A 20,271-nucleotide genomic window follows, 5' to 3' on the forward strand; every position below is an offset into this window, starting at 1 on the left:
CTAAGTGCCCAAGATCTCAACTGTGGTCCCTCTATTTCGCTGTCTTTTTTACGTCGTGGCATCATCCAAAAAGTAACGAGCCTATTTTCACAAAGTAAGAAGTAGAACATACAGATATCTCTGTTCAAATATAGCGAGTAAAAGTTAAAAATGTTCAGAAAAACACTCATGTAAAGGTACTATACCTGGAAAATCTACTTAAGTACAGTAATTAAGTATTTTTACTCTCCCCCTACTGTTATATGAGTAAGCCCGGGCCACTTGGTTTGCCAAATTTGTTGTTCTGATCTGGAAATACCGTTGAGATTAAACTATTTCATCACAACATGTCACTTGTTTCAAGTTGTTAATCTTGCATACACACTGCTGGACTCAGGCTGCAGGTCATCATAGCATTCTGGCTGCTTAAAGGCTGGTGGAGGTGTGGGTTTACCAGTTGAGGCTTGGCTTAAGGGTGTCTAAGCCTTGAGGAGGAGTTTTAACATACAATTCTTATGAATTATTACCACATGGATGCCCCTCAGCTCAGGGATAGAAGTCGTTTTGCAAGATGGCAAAGAGGGTGTTCAAAGTGACACACGTCATTTAATACCTGAAGCCAGGGACATACCATTCTGCTAGTCTAGTTTGCTCAGAACTAAGTCAACAGACAGGGTTTGGTCCCACTTGGTGCAGTTAATCACACTGACTGGATTTCATTGTTGGAAGCTATGAAAAATTACATACTGTAAACATAACTACTGTATTCTAGGCAGAATGTAATGTGAAGTGTTCGTGTGTCACATGAACTCATCTATCCATCCATCCATCCATCTTCTGTACCGCTTTATCCCCACAAGGGTTGCGGGCATGCTCGAGCCAATCCCAGCTATCTTCGGGCGAGAGGTGGGGTACACCCTGAACTGCAGGAAGAAGGCATGCCAAGCGCTACAGTGCAGAGTGCAAGGTAGTCAGCAGCAACTCCGTGTAGGGACCCAACAAGGTGGCTGGAATTTGACTGTCTTTGCTGGTTCTTTAGCAATAGTGAGGAACAGAGAGCCATTCACAGATGGCGAGTATGCCAAAGCATTCATGCTTGATGTGGCCAATGAACTTTTTGATGACTTTTCGGATAATGGTAATCAAAAGAATAAAAGACAAGCCTCTGTCACCAAGAACTGTTCACAATCATACCATCATGATGGCAAATCAAGTGGAGGAAACACAAGTGAAGGACATAAATGCAGTGCCCGCCGTACGTTTCCCTCACTTTGGATGTGTTGACAGACATAGCCATTCATCCCACCTCAGGGTGATTAAACATGTTTGGCTCTACGTATACATGTGAACAGTTGTTATCATATTTAAAAAAGATCAAGACGATCACAAACGTGGTGGTGAAACCACCACGTTTGAACCAGACTACAAAGCCATCAGCAAAACCGTGCAGCACCAGAAGTTGCTTTAAGTCATATTTATTCGATACAGAAACTTGTGAGAGAGCCTTGAAAATAACACATTTCTACTGTCACTAAAGTAATGCATTTTCACCTTCAGATTCGTCACGGTGAGTTGAGGCCGCAACTTAAAGCTTCCTTGTGAACATGATAGGAGACAACAACGTTAAGTAAACGAGTACCAACACAAAGGTCCTACAGACATCGGCATGGCGGAGTTTATTTTGCCAAATACACTCTGCTAACTAAAACAAACACATGTATGGGAGTTTCTCTTCTACCATTCAAAAAAGATGGGACGCTTATTATAATATGATGATATCAATCTGCGATATGCGGAACGTAATGTGAGGAAACCCGGAAAACACGTAAGCGGACTTCCTGTGTATGCTACTCTAACAAGCATAACTACGATTTTATGTCATGATTGTTTGAAGCTGAGCTTACAAAATGTTGTTTTCTTTATGGCTGGTGTCTGAAGACAAATGTTAAACACATGGATATCATTTATTTATACAAATCTGATATATGTAAAAACAAACAAAGCCTAAACATCGGCTATTGTCATCTTTGGTTGCTCTGTGGTGACATCTTGTGTTACAAAAAAGACATTTGTAGATGTTAAACGTTCCTACGAGTACTTTGTCATGGTCCCCATCGCCATTCACCCAATGGGAGGAAGAGCTTCGACCTATTTTGCGGAATGCAGAAGTAGGTTGCACATACACCGCATTGATCAGAAATAAAACGTAGACAGCATTAAATAAGATGGTTATAAATGACTTATTTAGCCAGTTGTCATTTAGATGTGTACAGAGGACATTACGATGTGGTCCAAACGCCACAATGTGTTAGCTAATCCAACTTCATGGTGTTAAAAGGCTAATTGATCAGGAGACAATCCTCGTTAAGTCTTGTCAACAAAGCAGTCAACACTGTCTGAGGGAGGGAACAAGAAATACTTCACCACATCATTGTTGTCAAAACAGTTTGAACAAAAGGATTCTATTCAGCTAATATCTTGCAAGTCCACATTTTTCTTCCCCCTATTCCCAGAAAAGCTTGTTTATACTCTGACCTGAAGAATTACATCATAGAGAAGCTTAAAATCAAAGCAATTGAAAGATGAAACCGCTCAAACCGTTTTTCTAGATTTAGTCTTGCATTGTTGCACCACAGCTTTGAACATTCCTATCAAAATATTAGATTGTGGGTGTGTTGCCATTCATTAGTCCTACTGTTTCTATGCATAAACACACACACACACACACAAACGCATGCTAAGTCATCATGAAAATGTAGCAGAATAAATAATGAAACTCTGGTCTGATTATGCTGGAACGGTGAGCGACTGGTTAGCACATCTGCCTCACAGTTCTGGGAACCGAGGTTCAAATCCCGGCCCCGCCTGTGTGGAGTTTGCATGTTCTCCCCGTGCCTATGTGGGTTTTCTCCGGGCACTCCGGTTTCCTCCCACATCCCAAAAACATGCGTGGTAGGTTGACTGCAGACTCTAAATTGCCCGTAGGTGTGAATGTGAGTGTGAATGGTTGTTTGTTTCTATGTGCCCTGCGATTGGCTGGCGACCGGTTCAGGGTGTACCCCGCCACCCGCCCGAAGATAGCTGGGATAGGCTCCAGCAGTCCGTGACCCTAGTGAGGATAAGAAAATTGATGGATGGATGGTCTGATTATAAGATACCAAACATTTGCACACATACCAGTGCAATAAAAAGTCTCTCAAAATGTGTTTCCTTCATTTCATAACTTTTTTTTTCATGGAATGTACTGCTCTGCTATGACAGTGTGTGTAATAAGTGGTTAAATGATACTGGAAAAAAAAGAATCAAAAACAAAATAATTGTTTTATTGTGCACAACGAGTTCTTGGATTAAACAAGTCATTTTAATCATGTATTTTCCATTTTAATGATAATACTGAACATTTTGCTAATGTCCCTGTCATTATGGGGTAACTGCTTCTTTAAGAACCCCTCTGATGTTTTCAGTGACATTACTACCAGCATTTTGTCTTTCTTCAACACAGGCTGAAACAGTGTAAATATTTACGCTTGTGTTTCATAATTTTTATCATATATCACATTTCCACTCTGTGATAGTGAAATACTAAGTGATACAAAAACCTTTAAAAAATGTGAAATATGTTTGTTGAACAGTACGGCATCAGCTTGCTATGAGTGAAGGTCCATGCTCATAAATTGCTAATATTAGCCATAAATGTCCACCCCGTTATTGTCTTGTACATCGTTAAAGAAAAAATCTCAATTATGATTTTAACCCATTTGATGTGATGCAGTGTAGGCCCAAGTCAGAGCTGGTGCACTTGCTGGTTCTTTAACATGATAAAAACACTTCACACATTGCACCTGATGACCAATTTGATGTTTGACAGGGATGGCTACTACTTGGCAACTGTGTATTGTTTTTAGACCAATACCAGTATGTTTATGTTCATTACCATCACACCCACTTTTATGTAATAGCTGCTCATTGTTGTGAAAAGTGAAAGAATTCGTGAGGTTGTCAAAAAATATCCAAGGGTGTTAACACGTCAGTGTTAAACAAAAAATACACCCGATGATCTCCCAAAACACACCAGACTTTAACTAAGTCTGTTTTGGGAATTGTGTGTTCAGAGTTTATGAGAACAGAGACGCACCTTGAGGCCTACGGTAATTTCAGTTTTGCCGTCTTGATTAGTGGTCAGACAGTGGGAAATGAATCATCCAGGTCAGAATGAACATGCCACTGGAAAACATGCCAAAAACACCACAATGTTCACATGCATTTCCCCCCCATTATTTTGGTGTTTTACTGGTCAAGTCCTGAACGAAGCCTGTGTACACTTTCCTTCAGGGAAGCTGTTTTTAGCGAGTCTTGAGTGATGTTTGGTCACTTTGTTTATTCATCGTGCACTAACGCTGCTTTGGTAAAAGCCACAGGTCTCCCAAGTTGGGGCTGCTGTAAGTGACCACTGGCCCGGACCCTCGGGCCCCAAAATACAGACAGCACAACATTTGTCTTGTTTCTGCGGTGGTTCGCTGAAAGTGGCCTGCGTTTCAGCTTGTGACGCGCTGCAAGCACAGCCTGGTAGTCTTGAGCCTCGGCGCAGGATAAATAAACACACACAGCTATACAAACATATGGTCTGGAGCAGGGAAATGCAAAGGCAAGCAGGGAGCCTAAATATATACGGACTGACTGATATAATGTTGCAATATTGCCTTTACAAACTATTTGTTAATAAGTATACAGCTGAGGCCAGAAAAATTTGGATGACGTTTACATAGTGTAATAAATAAATAAAAAAACATTGTAGACCATTAGAGAAGGCCTTGCTGGTTCTGACAACTTGTTAAATACTATCATAAGCATTTGTTCCAGGAAAGTGTATTATTTTATTCCCAACAGTCTAATCTCTTCAATTGGTAGTGTTTCCCTTGGCTGCACTGCTTCATGTACGTGTAAGTGATTTTTATATTTTTTGTCCAATCAGATTTCAGCCTCTATGTGCTGCCATGTCAAGTTGATCCACCTAAGGCCTTCAGAATCAGTAGTGTTGGCCGACAACATCAGCATCTTTCTGTCCTCTGATTGGTTGGTCGAAGCAAAATGTGTTAAACAGTCAAGTTCGACAAGCAAAACAAGTTTGTAGCGATCTGCACACATTAATACATTTAATAATCAGCATGTCTGGTCAGTAGTTTTCTGTTTTATGTTTTGTCATTTGTCAGTTACGTTCTGTTATTTTGAATTTTTGTATATTGATGGGTTCTACCCCTCCTGGAAGCCATCACCTTGTGGGTCCTGACTGTTGTTTGTGCCTATGCACCAAACAGCAGTTCAGAATACCCACCCTTTTTGGAGTCCTTAGAGGGGGTGCTGGAGAGCGCTCCCGCTGGGGACTCCATCGTTCTGCTGGGGGACTTCAATGCTCACGTGGGCAATGACAGTGAAACCTGGAAGGGCGTGATTGAAAGGAACGCCCCCCCCCCGATCAGAACCCGAGTGGTGTGGCCAAGCGGAATACAGCATACAGCTTTGGTGGTCGCTGAAACAAAAACTCGGGCATGGGAGGAGTTCGGTGAGGCCATGGAGAAAGACTTCCGGATGGCTTCGAGAAAATTGGTCCACCATCCGGCATCTCAGGAGGGGGAAGCAGTGTACAATCAACACTGTGTATAGTGGGGATGGGGCGCTGCTAACCTCGACTCGGGACGTTGTGAGCCAGTGGGGATAATACTTCGAAGACCTCCTGAATTCCACCGACACGTCTTCCCATGCGGAAGCAGAGTCTGGGGGCTCTGAGGTGGGCTCTCCCATCGCTGGGGTTGAGGTCACCGAGGTGGTGAAAAAGCTCCTTGGTGGCAAGGCCCCAGGGGTGGATGAGATTCCCACGGTGTTCCTAAAGGCTCTGGATGTTGTGGGGCTGTCCTGGTTGACACGCCTCTGCAACATCGCCTGGACATCGGGGACCATGCCTCTGGATTGGCCGACTGGGGTGGTGGTCCCCCTTTTTAAGAAGGGGGACCGGAGGGTGTGTTCCAACTACAGGGGGATCACACTCCTCAGCCTCCCTGGTAAGGTCTATTTAGGGGTGCTGGAGAGGAGGGTCCGTTAGGAAAACGATTCAGGAGGAGTAGTGTGGTTTTCGTCCTGGCTGTGGAACAGTGGACCAGCTCTACACCCTCGGCAGATCCTCGAAGGTGCATGGGAGTTCGCCCAACCAGTCTACATGTGTTTTATTGACTTGGAGAAGGCGTTCGACCGTGTCCCTCGGGGGGTCCTGTGGGGGGTGCTTCGGGTGTATGGGGTACCGAACCCCCTGACACGGGCTGTTCATTTCCTGTACGACCAGAGTCAGAGTTTGGTCCGCATATCCGGCAGTAAGTCAGACTTATTTCCAGTGAGGTTTGGACTCCGCCAAGGCTGCCCTTTGTCACCGATTCTGTTCATAAATGTTATGGACAGAATTTCAAGGCGTAGTCAAGGCGAAGAGGGGTCCGGTTTGGTGGCCTCAGTATTGCATCTCTGCTTTTTTCAGATTATGTGGTTCTGTTGGCTTCATCAAGCCGTGATCTCCAACTCGCACTGGAGCAGTTCGCAGCCGAGTGTGAAGCGGCTAGGATGAGAATCAGCACCTCCAAATCTGAAACCATGGTCCTCAGTCGGAAAAGGGTGGCGTGCCCTCTCCAGGTCGGGGATGAGATCCTGCCCCAAGTGGAGGAGTTAAAGTATCTTGGGGTCTTGTTCACGAGTGAGGGAAGAATGGAACTGGATATCGACAGGCAGATCATGCCCACGTTGTAATGCTTCCTACATCATGCTTGACAACTAAGGGAGCTTTTGGATCAAGAGTTGCTCGTTTCCTTCCCCATACTTTTCTCTTCTGTCATTCTGATGCAAGTTGACCTTGGTTTCTTCTGTCTAAAGAATCTAATTCTGTAACAAATCTAATCTGACTTGTGTTTGTTGTTATTGTCTGTATTTAAATCCATGAATGGGTCTCTTAGTTGTAAATTTTGACAATACACTTACCTTCTATGGTATATTCTTGACTTTTGTTGATAATAGCTCACCCGTGACCCTACAGTGAGGATAAGCGGCACAGAAAACGGATGGATGAAATGTTGTTTCATTCACAAAGAAAAGCATTCCTTGATGAGCTACTTTAGTATTGTAGTTCTAAGCCTTTAGAGGAGCTCATCTGGGAGTTTTCAAAGAACCTACCGAACAGATCATTTGAGAATCAGAATCATATTTAGTGTCATCGCACAGTAAAACAACATTACCTTGTGCATCTCTAAAAGCAATGTCCACACTCACACAGACCCGAGAACACTACCGCATTCATTGTACCAATTCATATCTAAATACTGTAATACCCAAAATAAATTCTTACATGTCAATAACTACTGCCTAAAAATACTACATTTAATTATTAAACTTAATATTAAGTTTATTAAATGTATTTTCATAAAAATAAGTACAATACTGTATTATATTATTTGTTTAATAATTATAACTTTATAATTTGTTCACATGAGTTTTTTTGCTCATCTCTTTTAAAGATTTCTTATTTCACTTGCATTGAGATCTCCTTGATTATCATGGGCTTCCAAGACGTGTATTGAGTTGTTTTCCTTCTCCAATATCTTAGCTTTGGACTGCATAAAATTGCACTATGTATGTGTAAATGGCTGAAATGACAATAAAACCCTCTTGAATCTTGAACTGACTGAATTGAAGCCACCCACATTCATGAAGAATGTTATATGCGACCACAACGTGCCATGTCATTGTACACACCTGATACTGCTACATTATTTGGTCGGAGCAGTCATAATACGTGGTGTGCAATTGCAGTGTGTGTATATATCACACACACACACACACACTCACACACACTCACACACTCACACACGCACACACACACACACACACGAACAGAAGCTACAAGTAGCAAGCTAGAAGCAAAGAGACAGAAAATTACTTAAATATGAGTCAATGACCAAGACTTGGAGAAGGGAAGAAGAGCAAGTACTTACACTAGCATGACAAGAAAAGCACAAAGCAACTAGTGGTGAGCAGATAATAGACCAGCGACTATCCCCTGTTACTCCCTGTGCTTTAAAACCAAGCTGATCGCAATGCGTGACAGGGGCGCACAGGATGCTTCGCCCCTTCTTGACATCCACTGGAAAAAAAAACAAACAGACAAGGCAAGTTCACAGAGTCATGACAGGTTCATGGTAAGACAGTCAAACTGATAAAAGCTTCATGTATTTTAAGCAAATCGTATCTCAAAATTGATCGGAACCCCTGTGAAACAACAGACAGAGTGGAATGAAAACATGACCCTTGTGGTGAAGATAATAATCATGCCAAATACCATCACTAGCGAGAGAATACACAGCATAAACCTTTCCTTTTTTGCCAATGTCATGCCCCCATCTTGTGATAAAATGTTCTCCGGTCGACTGTTACACAATAACCGAGCAGCAGTCAACAGACTGTTGCATAAATGACTAATAAACTATATAGAACTAATAAAGCCACTCTTTTGAATGGAAGCATTACTATCGTGAGTATGATGTTGAAAACATAGTGCCCAAATGATTAACAGCACTGTCATGCAGTGATGTTCTAATCCTGTTGTGAAAGATGATTGTGACTCAGCGTGGTCACATGAATTTAAGTTGATTGTTCAATTGATTGTGAAATCACCAGAGGGTGACGTTCCTGACTTGATAAGAGACGTGTCATAGGCCTATGTTCCACTTCCTGTCATTTTTTTTGTTTTGTTGTTGTCTTGGAAGTCATGCCTCAAGTCTTGTGTCGTGTTCTTGTAATACACGGGTTAATATTTTGAATAATAAAATAATCAAGTGTCTATAACTGTCAGTGGTCATGTAGCCTCAATATTTTGGATATAACTGAAAGTCAGTAGCATTGTACTTAACAAATTGGTACTTAACATAAAAATCCAATATTATGCAAATAAATACAGTAAAAAATACGACATATTTTTTCTCAACACCTCAATGTGTTTCATTTTGTGCTTTCCTCTTGAGGGCTGTCAAGAGTCATATGTCAGAAGAATTTCACCAGCCAAACACCAGTGCCACGATCACCCAACACAGTACACCTACAAGCATGGGGGCTTCCATGAGGAGACTGGAGTAAACCTTAAAAAGTCTAAAAGAGACAATTGGACAGGATAGAAACTGAAGGACAATAAGAGAAACAAGAAAATAGAATAGAAATAATTAGATAAATGAGTAAAATTAGAAATAAATAAATGGTTAAATGAATAAGCAAATGAGTAGATCAATAAATTAATAATAAATAAATTAGTAAAAACCTGACCCAAACAGGTGAGCCTTGAGCCTCATTTTAAAAGCATAAACAGTCTCTGCATTCCTGATGCCCTCTGGCAGGCTGTTCCAGAGGCGTGGGCTGTAATGGCGGAATGCAGCCTCTCCGTGGTTTTCTGTTCTAGTTTTTAGAATATTTAAAAGTGCCAGTGCCAGAGTACCTCAGGACCCACGAGGGTTGATAAGATAAGCGCATATCAGAGCGATATGATGGCCCAAGACCGTTAAGACATTTAAAAACGTGTAAAATAACCTTAAAATCCATTCTGAAACGCACGGGGAGCCAATGCAGTGATTTTAAAACTGGTGTAATGTTCTTCCGCCCTCTGGTTTTTGTCAGCACACGAGCAGCTGAGTTCTGAAGTAGTTGTAAAGTGCAGATGTTCTTTTTGGAAAGACCAGCGAGCAGGGCATTGCAGTAGTCTAAGGAGATAATAGCATGTATCAGCACCTCTGAGTGAGAAACGGGTGGACTCTGGCTATATTCGTAAAACTGGTAAAAACCTTAATACATCTTAGTTACGTATTCTTGATGTGTGGAATATTTATTTACTTTAAAATTGCAAATATGTCTCTCTGAAACTGAAAACCTGCCTTAGGGATATCATGTAAAGCAAGGGTCACTAACATGGTGCCCACAGACACCGGTAGCCACCAAAGACCACACGGGTAGCCCTCAGCCCTAAGGTAGGAAACAAATATGCAATAATTATCAACAATGAATTAACAAGGTAGGCTACCTTGTAAATTCATTGTTGATAATAATTGGGAAAAATCATGAACAAAATCTGTAACTTCACAGATAATTATCAAAATTATTAACAATAGCATATAATTAAAGGTAATTTGAGCAAATTTCAGATGTATATCAAACTGTTAGCCCCTGCATTAATTCAAGAAGTAGCTTTCAGAAAAGAAGTTGGTTAACCCTCATTTAAACGGAAATCTGGGCTCAAAAAACAAGTTTGTTACTACAAGTACATAAAAAGAAATTTTACAGCCATTTTGTGATTGATGAAGACCATCAATGTTTTAATGTTTTCACAGTAAGCATTTTATTTATCCATCCTTCCATTTCCTGAACCGCCAATTCTCGCAAGGGTCGTGGGTGTGCTTGAGCCAATCCCAGCTATCTTCGGGCGAGAGGCGGGGTACACCCTGAACTGGTCGCCAGCCAATCGCAGGGCACATTTAAATAAACAACGATTCACACTCACAATCACACCTACGGGCAATTTAGAGAATTAACCTACCACACATTTTTTTGGGATGTGGGAGGAAACCGGAGTACCCTGAGAAAACCCACGCAGGCACGGGGAGAACATGAAAACTCCACACAGGCGAGGCCGGATTTGAACGCGAGTCCTCAAAACGTGCCACCCGCATTTTATTTATCCATCCATCCATTTTCTGCACCGCTTATCCTCACTAGGGTCGTGGGTGTGCTGGAGCCTATCCCTGCTATCTTCGGGCGAGAGGCGGGCACATATAAACAAACAACCATTTACGCTCACATTCACACCTACAGGCAATTTAGTCTTCAATTAACCTACCACGCATGTTTTTGGGATGTGGGAGGAAACCCAAGTACCCGGAGAAACCCCACGCAGGCACAGGGAGAACATGTAAACTTCACACAGGCGGTGGCCGGGATTTGAACCCCGGTCCTCAGAACTGTGAGGCAGATGTGGTAACCAGTCATCCAGCGTGCCGCCTATTTTATTTATATTGAAGTAAAATAATAAAGGTCTTTTCATGGGAACTGAATAAATACCAACGGCCAGAAATGACCCGTACACATTCTGGAAAGCACCTTGGATTTAGATACCCTTTATCACATGTAATACTGTACTTAAGCTATATAAAGTACGTACGACTCGGTAAAACACATACCGGAAGTGACGACACGTTAATTACTTTTCCGTATTAGTAATTTAGTATAATTCGTTGTCTCCGGAAAAGAATATTATTCTCAGTAAAAGTAACACATTATTTTTAGTTGCATTATTGAAAAATATTTATTACGCTCGGGGTAATATGTATTTGACCTGTTTACCCAGGATGCACTTGGCTCTTGCCATCTTGTCTGGTGGACGAGAGGCAGGCAGCAGCTAGCAGCAGCAAGCAGTAAGTAGCAAGTAGCCGAAAGCTTCCAGTGGCTGTGCTCTTGTGGCTATCTGTCAGCTAACAGCCACAAGTCACTTACGACACTAAGAGGCCAGACTTCAACGACTTTGACGTATTTTTTTTCTCTCCGTCGCTGGATTATACTTTCTTATTCGAAGGACCCGAGAGGAATGTTTACATTATGATTCCACACCTGTTGGTATTGGGGCAGGCGAAACTAGCTCACTTGAGCTAACTCGGCATATCGAGAAAGAGGGAGAGGTGGCCTCACAAACCCGGGCCTGCCTCCGATTGAAGTCCCGGGGACAGCTGGTGAATAAGTGCGATAAGGGGCTGCTTGTTGTGGACTCCGTAGGACGCAAGGGCGACTGACCGGGTGCCAGAGAGAGGCCGGGGAGGAGTGCAGTGACTGGACACTGCACAACGTCTCAGGAGTTTGGGAGAATCTTGGACTGTGCTTGTGACTTCTCAACGGGTGGACTTGGCGAGAGATAAACGATATGGAAAAGTACTGTGTTGGTACGTCTCCGTTTCTCATCCTCAACCAGTGAACTGACCAGTAAGAACCGACGTGCGGCGCTTCGTTTCATGTGGGAATACACTGAATCGACAGAGCTAGCCAACATGTCGAAAATGCCAGCGAAAAAAAAGAGTTGTTTCCAGATCACGAGTGTTACGCAGGCTCAGGTGGCGGCCAGCAACACTGCAGACGACACCGAGAGTCTGGACGACCCAGACGAGTCCCGAACAGAGGATGTGTCGTCGGAAATATTCGATGTTTCACGAGTCGACCTCGCTGTGTGTGATAGGAGCTCATCCGAGGAAACATTAAATAACGTGGGAGACACGCAAGAGGGTCAGGCCGCTTTGACAGCTTCTGTCAATGAGGGTCTCCCCAATAACAAAAGTGCAGTCGGCGGTGTTTTGGCCCCGCATCATTCAGCAACAAATGTGTCTGCAGCAACAGCTCAGCCAATTGCTGCTCCTGCTGCCACTGTCCCTAGTACCACTGTTGCTCCTGTGAATACCTGCAGCTCTCGCTTCAGGGTCATTAAATTAGACCACGGTACCGGAGAGCCCTTTAGAAGAGGGAGATGGACTTGCACTGAGTTCCATGACAAAGACTCAGATTCAAATGGCAATCGGACTGTGGATAGCATCAAACCAACTGTAACTCTTGATCACAGTGTAGAACGGGACAGTGGAATAGGGACCACCAGTAACATCGTTCTCTCAAGCAGTGCTTCCTCCTCCCAGGCTTTGGAGAATGCTGCGGACAGCGGCCACACAGCTACAAATCCCACTCATTCTTCTGAGACTGTGCAGCAAGGCTTTGGCTTGGTCCCCCAGATTGGGAGTGGGGCAAGTGCCTTCCAGCCCACAGGTTACTCAACAATATCATCAAAGCAAACGCAACACGCTCTGGTCAGTATGCAACCTGCTGCTCCCCAAACTTTCCTCTCAAATAACCTCAAGGGTGTGCACCAGGGTTCCCTACAGCAGAAGTCTCCCATCCCGCCTCCTGCCACACAAGTCCAGCACTTTCCATATTCTAACCATCCCGCGGTCCAGCCAGATTACCGTCAACAGCAGTTTGGTTCAAACCCTCTTCCAATAACTCCTCATTCTGTGGGCCCCTCATCTCTTATCTTGCCAGCTGGCTCCTTAGCCCATGGACTAGGGGTCGAGGCACCCTCTGCCCAGGGCCTCCTGCTGCACATGGCACCACGCGGTGGTCAGCAGCAGCTGGTCAACCATACACACCCCTCAGGAGGGTTAGGCCTTGCTCCCAAATCCTCTGCCACCAGCGGGGTCCTGAATGTGCCTGTCACATTGCCCACTACCACCAGTACCCCTACAGGTGGGGCGAGTCAGGCGCCTGGCATCATTATTCAGCCCCAAGGGGCCCATGGAGGTGCCACCACAGGCCTTCTCACTGGATTCAGTAACCAGGAAGAAAATGGTCAGCCCAAATCTGAAGTCCTACCTCAGCCCAGTGGCAGTGTGTTGCCAGGGAAAGACAATATGAAGCCTTTCATCACGGAGGGTCTCGGCCTTCCCAGTCCTGCTGTCAACAGCCTGTTTGGCATCCATATAACCATGGATGGCGATGAGGACAGGTAAGAAGTTGTGTTGTGATCATATATGTTAGGCTGTTGAAATTGTTATAGTATAACAAAGAGATTGTTTTGGGAGTCACTGATCGTTTAGTAGTTCCCTTGCAGGCAGCGTGGGTTCACTTCTCACACAGTGATGGTGTGAATTTGAGTGTTGATGGTTGTCTGTCTCAATATGTGGCCTGTGATTGACTGTGATCAATCCTGGCTGACTTCGGCTAGACTTCACCTCCCTGCAGCCCTGAACAGGAAAAGCAATGATTGATGGATTATTTCGGGAGTTTTAATCCAAATTTTATTTTCTAATCTCTCTCTCTCTCTCTCTCTCTCACCCCCCCCCCCCCCAAAAAAAACCCACAACCTATATGCAAGGATCTCATTGATGTGGCTCCTGCGTCCGAGACGCACAAAAATGAGCAGGGTCGCATAAAACCTGATCAATCTGCCAAGCATTGCTTGCGTGTGTGTGTGTGTGTGTGTGTGTGTGTTGTTGAAGTGCTTCAGCAAATAGTGGATACAGGTAATACAAAAAGAGCATGAAAGAGAAGACATTTGGCTGCAAATGCGTCCACCATTACAAGATTGATGCAATAAATACAGTAAAATAACATATTGAAGGTATAATTTATTAACTATTACAATTATAGAGTAATGATTGTTGTGAAACTGAACAGTATGGAGAATTCTTTTTATCCTACTATAAAACATACTGCAATAACTTTCTCATGGTAATGTTCTTGACATAATTTTAAAAATATGGAAATTCAAACTAATTGATGATGTTAATTTCTATAGGTTGGCAGCTATGCAGTCATAGAGTAAATGCTGAAATAAGTACTTAACACGTCACCATTTTCTCATTAAATATATTTCCAAATTTGCCATTGACCTGAAAACAACCCAAGTAATCCATACATACAAAGAAAGTAGAACAAATATACTCAGCAATTAAGTTGTGTAATAATGTGAAATGATACAGGGAAAAAGTATTGCATACCCCAACTGGTATTTATTAAATACTTTGTACAAAAGCCTTTTTTTGCAATGACAGCTTCAAGACACCTCATGTATGGCGAAACCAGTTGCATGCATTGCTCTGGTGCGATTTTGGCCCATTCCTCCACACAAGCAGTCTTCAATTGCATTTTCCCCTTTCAAATAAACTGATTAAAAAAAATAAAAAAAAAATCTTCTTTTATGGACCTTGAGTTTCTGTTCTTTCCATAGATTTTCGATTGGATTCAAGACAGGTGATTGGCTTGGCCATTCCAGCAGCTTTATTTTATTTATTTGAAACCAATTGAGAGTTTCCTTAGCAGTATGTTTTGGATCATTATACTGCTGAAATGTCCACCCTCGTTTCATTTTCATCATCCTCGTAGATGGCAGCAGATTTTTGTCAAGAATGTCTTGGTACATTTGCCCATTCATCCTTACTTCAATAATGTGAAGTTTACCAGTACCATTTGCTGAAAAGCAGGCCCACACCATCATGTTCTCACCCCCAAACTTCACTGTTGGTATGTTGTTTTGAGGGTGATGTGCAGTGCCATTTCTCCTCCAAATGTGGTGTGCATTATGGCATCCAAACAGTTAAATTTTGCTCTCATCCGACCAGACTATATTCTTCCAGACAGGAGACAGACAGTCCTTGGCTCTTGGACAACTCTTCTGATAATTCTTTGCACTCCTCTATCAGAAGAGATAGAGGAGTGCACCTGATCGAGGCAAATCTATGGTGTATGATTGGCTTTCACCTTACGTATTATGGCCCCAACCGTGCTCACTGTAACGTTCAGAAGCTTAGTTATGCGCTTGTAACCAATGCCATCATTATGTTTTGCAACAGTTAAGTTTGCGATGGTCTTGCGACAGCTCTCTGCTCTTACCTATCATGAGATGTGTCTTGACTCACACCCTGGCAATAAGACCTTTTTGTAGGCCATCAATTAGGACTGAACCAGCATTGGCACTGACAAGGGGCTGGGTTGCTGTTTGATTATTGATAGATTTTGGGTGTTGTCTTGGTTTCCATGCCTTTTTGCACCTCCCTTTCGTCATCCATCCATCCATCCATTTTCTGAGCCGCTTCTCCTCACTAGGGTCGCTTGTGTGCTGGAGCCTATCCCAGCTATCATCGGGCAGGAGGCGTGGTACACTCTGAATTGGTTGCCAGCCAACCGCAGGGCACATACAAGCAAACAACCATTCGCACTCACATTCACACCTACGGGCAATTTAGAGTCTCCAATTCATGCATGTTTTTGTGATGTGGGAGGAAACCCGAGTGCCCGGAGAAACCCCACGCAGGCACGGGGAGGACATGCAAACTTCACACAGGCGGGACCGGGGATTGAACCCCGCTCCTCAGAACTGTGAGGCTGACGCTCTAACCAGTCGGCCACTGTGGCGCCCCCTTTCGTCATGTGTTCAGTAATTTTTCTCTGTGTCATTTGTCATTTTTACATACAACTTAATTTCTCAGTAATTTTTTTTTCTAAACATATTTTTATGTATGGATTACATGGGTTGTTCCCAACTTCTGGTGAGATTTTCAGGTCACCTTTGGAAGTATATTTAGTGAGAAAAATGGTGACGTGTTAAATTAATATTTCAGCCGCTGTATGTGTGTGTGTGGGTGTATGTATGTGTGTGTGTATGTATCTGGGGAGATGCCCTCAATTTAAATGCTGTCATTTCTTTCTTCAGCAGTGTGGGCATGCCTTACATGCCTCTCTTTTGACCACAACCATAATTAGGCACACTGAAAGTACTGGGGTTATTCCTCAAGACATTGGCATTTTTCTGCTGTTGTGAGGATGGGCGTCATGATTGATTGATGCTCCAATGAAACTGGCAGAGACGGGAGGAATTTTCAGTCTTTGACATTAAAAAGGTTCAAAGCACTGCATGGTTAACATATCCTTTTTAGATCTTCTCAGCCCCCTCATGCAAAACTATTCAGCCATGGGTGGGTGGAGTTTAGAGATGTGTTAACAAGCAAGATACACAGCAGGAAGTATTTAAGGGCCTGATTTTTATTTTTATTTCCTAGTGTGACTATGAGAGACACTATTCTGCCCTATTAGCTGTAAAACCATGTGAATGTCGAGTCTTTACTTGCTTACAATACCCCTTCACACACACAGCAGCTATTTTTAGGGGCTTTCACAGGGCTCCCATACTCCTTGAACTAAAATCTTGCCACACTTTATTTGGCAGTAAAAATTAGCTTGAAAAAAAGGATGTTGATACCACAAATTTCACAGGTTGGCAAATCATAAATATGTGCGTCCTGTACATGTTAACCAATGGTCTGTTCTTTAGTGCTTAATCAATTGGTACAGCCATAGGAGAAGGAGGGTTACGTTTTCAAAGGTGGAGGGAGGCCTGCTCTGTATTGTCCACTGTCTAGATCACAGGTGTCAAACTGGTGGCCAGGGGGCCGCAACATCATTTTATGTGGCCCGCGAAAGCAAATCACGACTTCATGTTTCTTGTGAAAATACCAAAATTGGTGTCTTTACTTGTATAATGTTGAGATATTGCAAGCATTTTATGTTAACGGTCACCTTTTTCAAATAAATAAAATAAATAAACATTTTTTATTGGCTTCTGATTTTAAAACTAGTTATCCATCAATCTGTTGTGTATATGTCATTATATGAGACAATATTTTATATGGGTTCACAGTCATAACGGCCCTCCGATGTGGCCTGCGACAAAAATTAGTTTGGCACCCCTGGCTCTAGATACTGTTGAAGCTTATTGTTGTTTACTAAGATACTTTGTCCCTGCAGCATCACTGCAACTGACTTGATAATGTGCACAAGACAGGAACTGTGTCCGTGTGTTGTCCAATATATTCATAAAAGGAACACCCGTTTCCCCTTTGTTGTTCGGAAAGACAGGGAAAGAGCGGAAAGTGGACTGACAACACTGCACGCCTGTGCAGCTATGATGATGTTGGCAGCTGGACAGGGCATTTAATGGCCGTAGAGAGAGCGAGATCACTTTTAAATTACTCACACACATGCACACACCAATGAGGACCACAGTGAGCATCTAAAGTTTGTTTGTGTGTGTGTGCGTGTGTGCATGAGTATTGGATGAAATGGCAGGATGATGTCTGCTCTGTGGTCTGATGCTCAAATCAAGTCGTCATAGTGTTTTTGTTGACAGCGTAACTAGGTGTTGACTTATTCATGACAGATTCTTTTTCAAAATTGTCTGGACATTGTAATTTGTCAGTCTTGTCAAAGTTTAGTTTGACATCACCTTTTCTGAGTTTTGGCACAGGAACTTGTCTTCTTTTAATCCATCCATCCATCCATTTTCTGAGCCGCTTCTCTTCACTAGGGTCGCGGGCGTGCTGGAGCCTATCCGAGCTATTATCGGGCAGGAGGCGGGGTACACCATGAACTGGTTGCCAGCCAATCGCAGGGCACATATAAACAAACAACCATTCACACTCACATTCACACCTACGGGCAATTTAGAGTTGTCAATTAACCTACCATGCGTGTTTTTGAGATGTGGGAGGAAACCGGAGTGCTCGGAGAAAACCCACGCAGGCACAGGGAGAACATGCAAACTCCACACAGACGTTTTTGTTTTCCCCCCCACATTTTTTCCCCCCACATTTGGCACAGTGTGAGCTGGGCGGTGGCCGAAGGCGAGACGTTGGCGATCTGATCCCTGGCTACAGAAGCTGGCTCTAGGGACGTGGAACGTCACCTCTCTGGCAGGGAGAGAGCCCGAGCTGGTGTGTGAGGTCGAGAAGTTCCGACTAGATATAGTCAGGCTGGCCTCTACACACAGCTTGGACTCTGGTACCAGTACTCTTGAGGGGGTTGGAGTCTTTTGCACTCTGGAGTTGCCCACGGTGAGAGGCGCTGAGCAGGTCCTGGGTATACTCTCCCTGGCTCGGCGCCTGTACATTGGGGTTCACCCCGGTGGACGAGAGGCTAGCCTCCCTCTGCCTTCAGGTGGGGGGATGGGTCCTGACTGTTGTTTTTGCCCATGTACCAAACAACAGTTCAGAGTACCCACCATTTTTGGAGTCCTTGGAGGGGGTGCTTGAGAGCGCTCCCGCTGGGGACTCCATTGTTCTGCTGGGTACTTTACTGCTCACATGGGCAATGACAGTGAGACCTGGAAGGGCATGATTGGAAGGAATGGCCCCCCCGATCAGAACCCGAGCTGTGTTCTGTTATTGGATCTCTGTGCTCATCATGGATTTTCCATAATGAACACCATGAACCGGGACACCCTTGGCTGCAGTTCGATGAACGACTTTGTGGTCGTGTCATCGGACGTACGGCCGCATGTCTTAGACACTCGGGTGAAGAGCGGGGCGGAGCTGTCAACTGACCACCACCTTGTGGTGTGTTTGCTCCTATGGTGGGGGAAGATACCAGTCCAACCTGGCAGGCCCAAATGTATTGTGAGTGTCTGCTGGGAACATCTGGCAGAGGTGCCTGTCAGATGGACTTTCAACTCCCACTTCCGGCAGAACTTCACCCAGGTCCCGGGTGAGCCGGGGGACATTGAGTCCGAGTGGACCATGTTCCGCGCCTCCATAGCCGAGGCGACCGACCGGAACTGTGGCCGTAAGGTGGCCTGTTGTGGCGGCAACCCCTGTACCCGTTAGTTGACACCGGTGGTAAGGGATGCCGTCAAGCTGAAGAATGAGTCCTATCGGGCCCTTTTGGCCTGTGGGTCTCCTGAGGCAGCTGATGGGTACCGGCTGGCCAAGCGGAATGCAGCTTTGGTGGTCACTGAGGCAAAAACTCTGGTGTGGGAGGAGTTTGGTGAGGCCATGGAGAACGACTTCCAGTCGGCTTCGAGGCAATTCTGGTCCACTGTCTGGCGTCTCGGGAGGGGGAAGCAGTGCACCATCAACACTGTGTATAGTGGGGATGGGGCCCTGCGGACCTCGACTCGGGATGTAGTGAGTCGGTGGGGAGAATACTTCGAAGACCTCCTAAATTCTACTGACATGCCTTCCCATCAGGAAGCACAGTCTGGGGTCTCTCAGGCGGGCTCTCCTATCTCTGGGATTGAGCTCACCGAGGAGGTTTTTAACCACCTCGGTGGCAAGTTCCCGGGGTTGGATGAGATTCACCCACGGTTCCTAAAGGCTCTGGATGTTGTGGGGCTGTTCTGGTTGACACGCCTCTGCAACATCGCATGGACCTCGGTAACAGTGCCTCTGGATTGCCAGACTGGTGCTCAGCCGAGACGTAGAGGGGTTCCGGTTTGGTGGCCTCAGTATTGCATCTCTGCTTTTTGCAGATGATTTGGTTCTGTTGGCGGTGATCTCCAGCTCTCACTGGAGCGGTTCGTAGCAGAGTGTGAAGCAGTTGGTTAAAAATCAGCACTTCCGAATCTGAGACCATGGTCTTCAGTCTGAAAAGGGTGGAGTGCCCTCTCCTGGTCAGCGATGAGATCCTGGGTCAAGTGGAGGAGTTCAAGTATCTTGGGGTCTTGTTCACGAGTGAGGGAAGAATGGAATGGGAGCTCGACAGGCGGATCGGTGAGGTGTCTGCAGTGATGCGGACTTTGTATCGGTCCGTTGTGGTGAAGAAGGAGCTAAGCCGAAAGTCGACGATCTCAATTTACCGGTCGATCTACGTTCCGACCCTCATCTGTGGTCACGAGCTGTGGGTTGTGACCGCAGGAACAAGATCCTG

General features: G+C 44.5%; 1 protein-coding gene across 1 annotated transcript in view; it reads left to right on the top strand.

The window, feature by feature from the left end:
• The first annotated feature begins 11,413 nt into the window (after positions 1-11,413).
• The window catches only part of tsc22d2 (TSC22 domain family 2), a 34,920-nt gene continuing 26,062 nt past the window's right edge, over positions 11,414-20,271 (top strand). Inside the window, exon 1 of the mRNA XM_061683047.1 lies at positions 11,414-13,579. Within this exon, the coding sequence (XP_061539031.1) occupies positions 12,048-13,579 (1,532 nt within the window). The 5' untranslated portion in view covers positions 11,414-12,047. The remainder of the gene's footprint in view (positions 13,580-20,271) is intronic.

This window comes from Phycodurus eques, chromosome 8 (genome assembly GCF_024500275.1).
Source record: "Phycodurus eques isolate BA_2022a chromosome 8, UOR_Pequ_1.1, whole genome shotgun sequence".
In the NCBI taxonomy this organism is placed as follows: Eukaryota; Metazoa; Chordata; class Actinopteri; order Syngnathiformes; family Syngnathidae; genus Phycodurus; species Phycodurus eques.